The sequence below is a fragment of the Pseudoliparis swirei genome, chromosome 13 (assembly GCF_029220125.1).
Source record: "Pseudoliparis swirei isolate HS2019 ecotype Mariana Trench chromosome 13, NWPU_hadal_v1, whole genome shotgun sequence".
NCBI classification, from domain to species: Eukaryota; Metazoa; Chordata; class Actinopteri; order Perciformes; family Liparidae; genus Pseudoliparis; species Pseudoliparis swirei.
Genome location: NC_079400.1, coordinates 1,238,774 through 1,248,773, shown reverse-complemented (window position 1 = coordinate 1,248,773; position 10,000 = coordinate 1,238,774). Strand labels below are relative to the sequence as shown.

The 10,000-nt window shown below is 48.4% G+C and overlaps 1 protein-coding gene across 1 annotated transcript in view; it reads left to right on the top strand.

Moving 5' to 3' along the window:
- The window catches only part of LOC130203913 (ankyrin repeat and fibronectin type-III domain-containing protein 1), a 161,668-nt gene that overhangs the window by 146,669 nt on the left and 4,999 nt on the right, over positions 1-10,000 (top strand). Inside the window, exons 13-20 of the mRNA XM_056430374.1 lie at positions 897-1,004; positions 4,692-4,791; positions 5,301-5,433; positions 6,221-6,340; positions 6,797-7,012; positions 8,187-8,353; positions 8,865-9,015; positions 9,741-9,909. Of these exons, the coding sequence (XP_056286349.1) occupies positions 897-1,004; positions 4,692-4,791; positions 5,301-5,433; positions 6,221-6,340; positions 6,797-7,012; positions 8,187-8,353; positions 8,865-9,015; positions 9,741-9,909 (1,164 nt within the window). The remainder of the gene's footprint in view (positions 1-896; positions 1,005-4,691; positions 4,792-5,300; positions 5,434-6,220; positions 6,341-6,796; positions 7,013-8,186; positions 8,354-8,864; positions 9,016-9,740; positions 9,910-10,000) is intronic.

The window sequence follows — 10,000 nt, the reverse complement described above, 5'->3', positions numbered from 1 at the left end:
AGAGACACTAAAGAGATGAGGCTCCTAAAGAGATAAGGGAGATAAGGGCCCCTAAAGAGATGAGAGACACTAAAGAGATGAGGGCCCCTAAAGAGATGAGGGACCCTAAAGAGATGAGGCCCCAAAAGAGATAAGGGCCCCTAAAGAGATGAGAGACACTAAAGAGATGAGGGCCCCTAAAGAGATGAGGGACCCTAAAGAGATGAGGCCCCTAAAGAGATGAGGGGCCCTAAAGGGATGAGGGGCCCTAAAGAGATGAGAGACCCTAAAGAGATAAGGGAGATAAGGGCCCCTAAAGAGATGAGAGACACTAAAGAGATGAGGGCCCCTAAAGAGATGAGGGACCCTAAAGAGATGAGGCCCCTAAAGAGATGAGAGACACTAAAGAGATGAGGGCGCCTAAAGAGATGAGGGACCCTAAAGAGATGAGGGACCCTAAAGAGATGAGGCCCCTAAAGAGATGAGGGACCCTAAAGAGATGAGGCCCCTAAAGAGATGAGGGACCCTAAAGAGATGAGGGCCCTAAAGGGATGAGGCCCCTAAAGGGATGAGGCCCCTAAAGAGATGAGCATAGATGCTGCCATAGCGTCCAAACTAAGAGAACTGGAGTCGTTCTCCATGGAGAGGAGCAAAGGGCCCTGAAGGCTTTGTTTGCTCTCGATGATCAGATGGTTCTGCGTGACAAGGTTACGGAGTCTTGGCCCCCGGGGGCCACACATGTTTGTACAAAAGCTTATGACAACAAAAGTTGATGACAGTGTGTCCAATATAATAGTGTATTGAAGTGGTGGAGCCGTTGGACCTGCTGTCCTGAGCTCTCTGACATCATGAATCCTCCCGATGGCCGTTGATACCTCGCCTCGCCGCTCTTCATCCTCGTCTTCCTCCCTCTGCAGGCTGGAGGGACGTCGACGGCCGGGCTCCCCGCCAGAGGGGCCAGAAGGAGGCCCTGGACCAGCTCCTCGGGCAAATCAAGGAAGCTCACCGCCACTGTGTCTGCCACGGTACCAACATCCTCCTCTTTGGGATCAAATCTTTTATTGGTTTTCGAGATATGCAAATGCAAAGAGATGTAAACATTGTACGTACACAACGGTACTCAGACAAAAAGTACAAATAACAGATCAAAAGAATAAATACGGGTATACATGAAAAACCTGCATCCATATTGACAGATATATGCAATACTTGCATACCCGAGTGCACACACACACACATACATAGTGTGAACGTACTCCCCTCCCACTGTTGATTATTGTTTATTCGAGAGTAGAAATATTGTACACGAGAACATTTCTCTATTATTATAACACAAATCCATTTAGTTTGTAACCTTCAAAATAAAAGCACTGGATATAAAGGTGATCATATGTCTTTCAAGCCGTCAGGGGCCGCATAAAATGACGTGGTGGGCCGCATTCGGCCCGCGGGCCTTGTGTTTGACACCTGTGGTGTCGGGAGAGAGACGAGCCGTACGTTTAACATCCGCTTCACAACATTGGTTCTTGGTACCGCGCTACGAGCGGATCGGGCCCGTCTACATCATGGATGTGGTCACGCCTCACAACTCGGCACGGTCGCTCCGCTCGGCGACAGCCAATCGACTCGTGACTCTCATCACTACATCCAGACTGTCTGCTGTCCTGGCTCCTGATTGGTGGAAGGAGCTCCCCACTGACATCAGGACAGCAGGAAGTCTCTACATCTTCACCGGAGACTAAAAACACATCTTCAGACTATATCTGGATTAAAACACAGATTAGAACTTCAGTGGCTCTTAAATGGCTCTTACTTATTTACTTGTGGTACTTTTGTTGTTTGACTATCTTGAAAAAAATTTACTTTCTGTATTCTTGTTGTTCTGAGTTTGTACTCTTGGTTGATTCACTTATTGTGAGTCTCTTTGGATAAAAGCGTCTGGTGATGTCATGTCATGTAATGTCATGTCATGTCATGTAATGTCATGTGATGTCATGTGATGTGATGTCATGTGATGTCATGTGATGTGATGTCATGTGATGTCATGTGATGTCATGTGATGTCATGTAATGTCATGTGATGTCATGTGATGTGATGTCATGTGATGTGATGTCATGTGATGTCATGTGATGTGATGTAATGTGATGTCATGTGATGTGATGTGATGTAATGTGATGTCATGTGATGTGACGACTATGGGTGGGGCGACTATGGGTGAGTGGGTAGCAGGTCCGTCTTTCAATCAGGGGGTTGGAGGTTCAATCCCCGCCCTAGTCGATGTGTCCTTGAGCAAGACACTTAACCCTGAGTTGCTCCCTGTAGCTGCGTCTACAGTGAATGAATGTAACTACTGTAAGTCGCTTTGGATAAAAGCGTCAGCCAAATGACATGTAATGTAATGTGATGTGATGTAACTACGGACGTGTGTGGCAGAACTCCCGTGACCTTAAGATCCGTCCGTCCGCCGTCAGCCGGAGCGAGATGCTCCTGACATAAACCCGAGGCGTTCCCGAGGCGCCTGTCACTTCTTAAACAAACACGTCGGGATGTGTTCAGCCACCGTCTCGCTTCATGTTTTAGAAATATTCTCGGCGTAAACAAACAGGCGCCTGAGCGATGGCGGGTCGACGCGCAGGTGCAACGCGTCTCACCGACCGCTGTGTTCCATCTCACCTTGACGGACGCTTTGCAACCTCAGGCACGACAAGTACTTGAGGGGGGGGGGCGGACACCCTAAGACGGCATGCCACCTCAAAAATAATACCCTCTCCTCTGTCTCAACAACCCCCCCCCCCCACACACACACACACACACACACACACACACCCTTTTGCATCTTTCCATGACTCAGCCCTTCCTCTGTTGAATACCTTTCTCTCTCTCTCTCTCTCTCTCTCTCCCTCTCTCCCTCTCTCTCTCTCTCTCCCTCTCTCCCTCTCTCTCTTTCTCTGTCTCTCTCTCTCCCTCTCTCCCTCTCTCTCTTTCTCTGTCTCTCTGTCTCTCCCGCTCTCTCTCTCTCTCTCCCTCTCTCTCTCTCTCTCTCTCTCTCTCTCTCTCTCCCTATCTCTCTCTCTCTCTCTCTCTCTGTGACAAAATGCAGATCAGCTTCTCTCTCACTCCGGCTGTTTACATCCCCAAACCCTGCCGTCTGTAAGCGGCTCCCATCCGAGTCGAAGCCGTCCACACGGAGTCTTTTACACGACGGTAAACTGCATTCAGCGTGGAGCAGGTCGTCTCCTTCACGCCCCGAACACGCTCTCCCACTGCCGGCGGTCCGCTCTGGCCGGGCCGTGTTTGCAACGGGGCGAGACGCGATATAATACTCGGTATTGAGCGGCGCTCGGCTCGTCAGACTGATTGAGCCGGAGAGTTCAGGCACGGTAGCCGAGGTGGCGTGTCCCGGGTCATGTTTGTTATTCCTGTAAGAGACGAGGCTGGAGTCGGGAGAGGGGCATAAATTAACACTGACTGCTGCCCCCCCCCCCCCCACACACACACACACACACGCGGCCCGCCGGGCGTCCTGTCTACTGTCCATACATATACACACATAAAGACAGACAGGCACACACACACAGATACACATGTACACGAAACAGACACAAATATATCCAAGTGCAGGCTCTCTCTCTCCCTCTCGCTCTCCCACATGTCCATGTACGCACCTCCGCGCCACATTCTCCCTCTTGTCCAAACACTATTAATTAAACTGTGAAAGAGGCCTTGACTCACACAGGCACCCGGCAGTCAGCCGGACCTGTCTGTCTTACTCAGTGTCAAACGCGGAGCGAGGCCAGGAGGACGAGAGCTGAACAGACTCGCGAGTAAAGAGCAAGTTGGGGAGGTGAGGGGGGTCGGGGGGGGGGGTTGTTGCTCCAACTCGGCTCGTCCACCTGAAGGGAAAATTAGTTATTTTTCGGGTCCTGAATGGGGGGATTTATTGATTTAAGTGGTCTGGGCCTGGAGTAAGATCACCTGGGAGGGGAGGAGAGGGACTCGGTGAAGGGTTTGGGACTCAGGGTTGCTAATGAGTTGGGAGGTGCGTTATCTCACCAACAGGCGCACACACACACACACACACACATGCATTTATACACACACCTTTCACTCTTTGCCTCCAAACCCCCTCCAGGCCCACTAAAAATAAACACGTCCCCACAGACTTAACTGACCTCCCTGTCAGTGAGTGGCGAAGGGTTAAAACACATACAGGCACACACACACAAACTACTGCAGCTCCTTGGCTCCACTCGTAAGACTGGAGCTCAAGACATGCCACGCTCCAGCAGCTTTAGTATGTGCAGGTAAACACACACACACACACACAGTTAGTGTCCCTCTGGGACAGGGAGCTCGTGGTTCCCTCAAGGCCCATAGTCTGCTGCTGGCAGCCAGCATGCCAGTCAAATGGTGTCGCGCCACTGGAGCGCATGAAACGTCCAAAAACATTCCAGTGTGACCGCGCTGCCGGCCGCGTCAGGTCGGCTGTCAATTAGGTAACGGCCCGTCACGAGAAGAGATGCTTCTCTGGTTGGTCAGGACGGAGGTATTCATTGGCGTGAGCAGGAAAAACCAGGCAGCCAATCACACGCAAACCACAGTTTCTCAAGCGGGACCATCAGAATATGAGTTTAAAAGTATTACGGCTGATTTATTCTTCTGCTTCCGAATTAATGAACCTCTTTTTCCCCGCCTCTGTCCTCTCCACACAGAGCAGTGTAAAGCTCCAGCTCAAGGGAGGAAGCAGTCCGTGTCCAAGAGCCTCCGGCACCTCTTCCAACCCACCAGCAAATTTGTTAAAAGCTTGAAAAGGTAGATCTGTTGATACTTTAGACACCAAAGGAGTTGCATATAATGTGTGTTTTACCAACGTTGTGTTTAATTTGGTATATTTTTATGAGTACTTATTTTTTAGAGATCCCATTATTTCCATGATTCATTGTTAAATGTATTACTGACGTCATGGCGTCAGGGTTTTCATGTCAGCAACTCGCTTTTGGGTCTAATAATCAAATTTTTTCTTATTTTCAGTCATTTTGATGTTTTCTCACTTTAAAAACATTATAATGCCAAACCGTCAGACGTCCAACCCCTCCATCAAGGAAAGATAGCAGCGTGTTTCTGTCTCAACACGTGTGTGTGTGTGTGTGTGTGTGTGTGTGTGTGTGTGTGTGTGTGTGTGTGTGTGTGTGTGTGTGTGTGTGTGTGTGTGTGTGTGTGTGTGTGTGTGTGTGTGTGTGTGTGTGTGTGTGTGTGTGTGTGTGTGTGTGTGTGTGTGTGTGTGTGTGTGTGTGTGTGTGTGTGTGTGTGTTCCCCTCCAGAGGCCTCTACCTGACGTCCATCCTCTACAGAGACGACAACGTGTTGGTGACGCCAGAGGACCAGATTCCCATCGTAGAAGTTGAAGATTCCTGCTCCAGCTCCCTCATGCAGGACTTCCTCTGGTTCACCAAGGTAGACAGACATGAAGATGGAGAAATAACTTTCATATGCACTCCCGTTCAACAGTCTGGGGTCACCCAGACAAGTTGGTGTTTTCAATAAACTCACTTTTATTTATCAAATGAATTGCAAAATGAATAGAAAATAATGATTTTTATTTGTAATAAAATAACTTTGTTCTTCAAACTTGTCGCTCTAAGGAAGGCCAGTTTTATAGCGTCCCTCACCAGCATAACTGTTTTCAGCTGTTCTAACATAAGAAGGGTTTTCAAGGGTTTTATACCCCTGCGCTAGTCTTCTAAGGCGATAACACAATGTACCATTAGAACACTGGAGGCGGGCCTCTGTACAGAGATGAAGACATTTCATTAAAAACCAGATGTTTCCACCTAGAGCAGTCATTTACCATCTTATCAATGTATAGAGTGTATTTCTGATTAATTTAATCAGAAATACACTCTATACGTTGTTAAATATAAACTGCTTTTCTTTGAAAATACGGATATTTCTGAGTGAACCCAAACTTTTAAACGGTAGTGTATTTCTCAGATAATTTCTGAACCACTTAAAAATATAGTCATAGTCATATAACCCCAAAAAAAGTGAATTTACTTCCAAACATGAATTATTTATTTAACATGATTATGCGAGAACTCGTTGTTTTGTTTTGCACACATTACATTACAAACTAATTACTACCTGATCCGTCGGTGACTAACGCTCCGCTGCAGACGCAACAGTAGATTATAAACTTGTATTTTGCATTTGGAGACCGTGTTTGAATGCGACCGTGTGCCAGGTGTCCTTCCTGTGGGAGGAGATCCCCTGGCTGCAGCAGTGCCTCGTTCCCTCCCAGTCGTCCTGCTCCTGCACGCTGCAGACACGCCTCAAGATGCTGCAGGCCGTCTCCCACCTCCAGGTAGCGGAACGCTGAGTGGACTGTTGGGATGATGATTGAGTCATGCTTCTTGTGTATACTGTTTCTAACTTGGGTTTATTTAATAAGGGACATTAATACAAACATGTCAGTAAATGTGCCAGTTAGCCAGGAGGCTATTTTTCATCTGTAGTCCCAATGATGCTGATGTTAAGAACAACACTAAAAACATAAGATTACATCTTAAATATATACAATCTACAGACAGAGCAAATAAAATACGGGAGAACAATGTGAAAATGGACAGAATACAAACATCACGTCAGAGACAGAAGCATACGGACTAAATGAAATAGAACCGCTAACAGGTGGACGACAAGAGAAGACATGCAGGTAAACGGTCGACCTTTGTGACTGCGACCCCGTGACCTCTGTGTCTGAACATTCTTATGAATTAATACTCTTTTATTTTGTAAAGCATGCGTCATCTCTCCTCAGGGCATGCTGGGAACCCAGGACCTCGGGCAGGTGTATTTTGAGCCAATCAAAGACAAGCATGGCAACGCCCTGCTGGTGCTCCTCAAGGACATGAGCGCCGGTCCCAACCTGGACGGGGTTCGCTGGACGCAGCTCTGCAAACTGCAGCTCCATCGCAAGACCATCTCGCCCCCCGAAGAGCCGACCGCCCTGGACACGCTGCTCATCACGCTGCACGTGAGTCACACACTCGCACGGCGGGCGGGCGCCGAGCGGGAGCTCCGGTCAGTTTTTCGGAAAGATGTTTTATCTTCGCTCCGGAGGGGTCGTCAGCGGCGCTGTGAGTTGGATCCACATGAACCGGAGCAGCGTGAGCCACGTTGTCGACAACAGAGCGACCTCCAAAAACACTGCACAACATTTATCTCTTGGTTTCGCTCGAATGTTTTGAAACTCTCGTTCGCCAAAGCCAGTAAAGACGAGGCTCCGCGGCTGGAGCGAGAGGAATGTGAAGTGAAATGTGTTTCCGATTACGAGCGCTGCTGTGCAGACGCTCTTTATTTAGACCGACAACGATCACCGTGACTCTTCTTCCACGTGTCCCCTTCTCTGTGGAGACGCGTTGAGATTACATTACATTACATGTCATTTAGCAGACGCTTTTATCCAAAGCGACTTACAATAAGTGCATTTCAACCTAGAGTACAAACTAAGAACAACAAGAATACAGGAAGTAACATTTCCTCAACATAGTCGAACTACAAAAGTACCATAAGTAAGTGCTATCTAAGTGCCACTGAAGTGCTATGACACATGACACATGAATGAACAGCTCACACTGGAGACGTGACCCCCGACCTCAGTGGAGATCACCTCAGTGACTTCATGTCTCGCTGCTCCTTCAGGCACTGGACATCAGGAGGATGCATTTCAATTCAAACACTGTGGACCTGACGACGATCATCTCTGCTGATTGTTGTTGTTGTTGTTGTGTAACGAGTGCCGTGGGGCTCTTTTCCTCGGCACGATCGCAATCTGGAAGCAAACCACAATTTGATTTTGTCTATTTAAACTCGATACCGTTGATGGAATGCTGCTCCGTCTCCAGCGTGAGTTATTTTGTCCTCGTGGTTCCAAAACAATGGCGGAGACTCGCTGTGGCCGAACCACAATCCACTGAAATATTGGTTTCATGGCCAGTTATGAACAAATTGTGTGATGAAATACAAGAAAATGTGCTGTTGGGCTATCGTGCCGCGATGACTTCAACCTCTGCACAGAAGACGACAGAAAAACATGAACTCTGAATCCCTCAGATGAAATGTGAGGCTGCGTCAAGAGACGGCGTTAGAATCCGCCGCACCGCGACCCGGCCCTCTCTCTGAGTCTCTCTCCCCCGGCTGTTCCCCAGGAGAAGCTGGCGTACCACAGGCGGAGCAGGAAGACGCTGCCTCCGGGCTTGTACCTGGGCTACCTGAAGCTGTGCACCTCGGTGGAGCAGATCAAGGCGCTGGTGCCCCAGAAGCTGCCCAACGTCCTGTGCCACACCAAGATCCGGGACAACAGCAACGTGTCCAGGTGGGGATGACACGCCGGTTACTGTGGGGTTGTTTATGTGGGTTTGTGATGGGCGTGAAGCGTTTTGTCTGTTTTTACACATGGCTGAGATTGAAAGTGAAGAATTGACTACACACCGGACCGTTAAGCAGGGTTCGTACGGTTATGGAAAACCTGGAAAAGTCATGGAGTTTTAATATGGTCATTTCCAGGCCTGGAAAAGTCATGGAAAAAACGTAAATCATAAAAGTTTTGGAAAAGTCATGGAAATGTGTCATAATCACATGTTCATTTACCCCGAGTTAATATGTTTTTTAAAGAAAGATGCTCAAAATATCAGCCGGCGTACGCTCTCAATACACAACATGCTCTACATTATTCATGTTTATACCGAGATTTCAGTTTGGTCATGGACATTTGGTATAAAGTCCTGGAAAAGTCCTGGAAATCCATCGGTCAACATGTGTAAGAACCCTGATTCAGGCAGAAACCATGACAACAGAGCCCCGTGCTGTGGATGCATGTGTTTCAGAGAGGAGTGGCAGTGGCTGCAGGCGCTCAGCTCTCTGGAGGAGGCGATGGAAATGGACCAGGAAGATCAGAGCGCTCCACACCGCCTCCTACAGGACCTGCGCGGCGCCATCAAAGACCTGATGGCTCACATCAACGTCCCCGGCAACCAGGTCAGAGTCCACCTGAAGCACGCCGGGTTTTCAGCCCGTGAGCGGACGATCCTACGGGGACATGAAAAGACATTTTTCTCTACCAAATACAAAATAATTGTATTTTTTGTGTTGACTAATATCATGGAACCAGATGAAACTCCAGAGAACAATATCCAGCCAAGTTCCAGAGGCAAAGCAGTGAACATAATTCCAGTGGCTATTCATCCAGTTCCATGATGTCTGTGAAGAACGTGGCTGGAACTCCAGCACAATGGCAACTATTGTCCAATGGACTTCAACCTTTCACCGGCCGCTCCACCGAGCCCGGTTCAGACCTCAGGAGACTGCGACTGCATATGAAAAGTTACACGAATATGAACATGAAGATGTGTGTATAGACACTTTGTTTGTTAAAGATGTTAAAACAACACATATGGGTTTGACAGTGAGATGTGTTTTCTCTTGACCAGCTCCATTAGAGGCCAACGCTAACCCCAAATTACAGCCAACCACCCGGTGGCCTTATTTCTAACGTCTGGTTCCCGCTCTTGCAGTTGGAGCCTCCACGTCTATTTTCAAGACTCTTTAATGAAACTTACTTCCATACCTGTTATTACTTCATGTGATCCCGACCCGATAACTGTGAGATTTGAGTGGACACATGTCAGGATTCTTTCACTGTTTTACGGTGAGACTTCCTGATCGGACTCCTGAGATCTCCGTCTCTCTCTCTCTCTCTCTAGGTGCAGGACTTCCGTATCTACAGCCAGGAAGTGGTGGAGTTTGGGCAGAAAGTGTCCTTCCTGCTTCTCCTGCCCCCTTCAGATGAAGTGTGCACCGCTCCCGGTCAGAACAACCCGTACTCGCCTCGCTCCGGCTTCCTCACCCTGCCCCTCCAGATCTTTGAACTGGGTCAGTACGTCACATCGTTTGGCAGAAACGGGAATTCTGACCTCAACTGCTCCTCCTGTGTTTAATGGTGTTTTACCTTCATTTTCCTTTT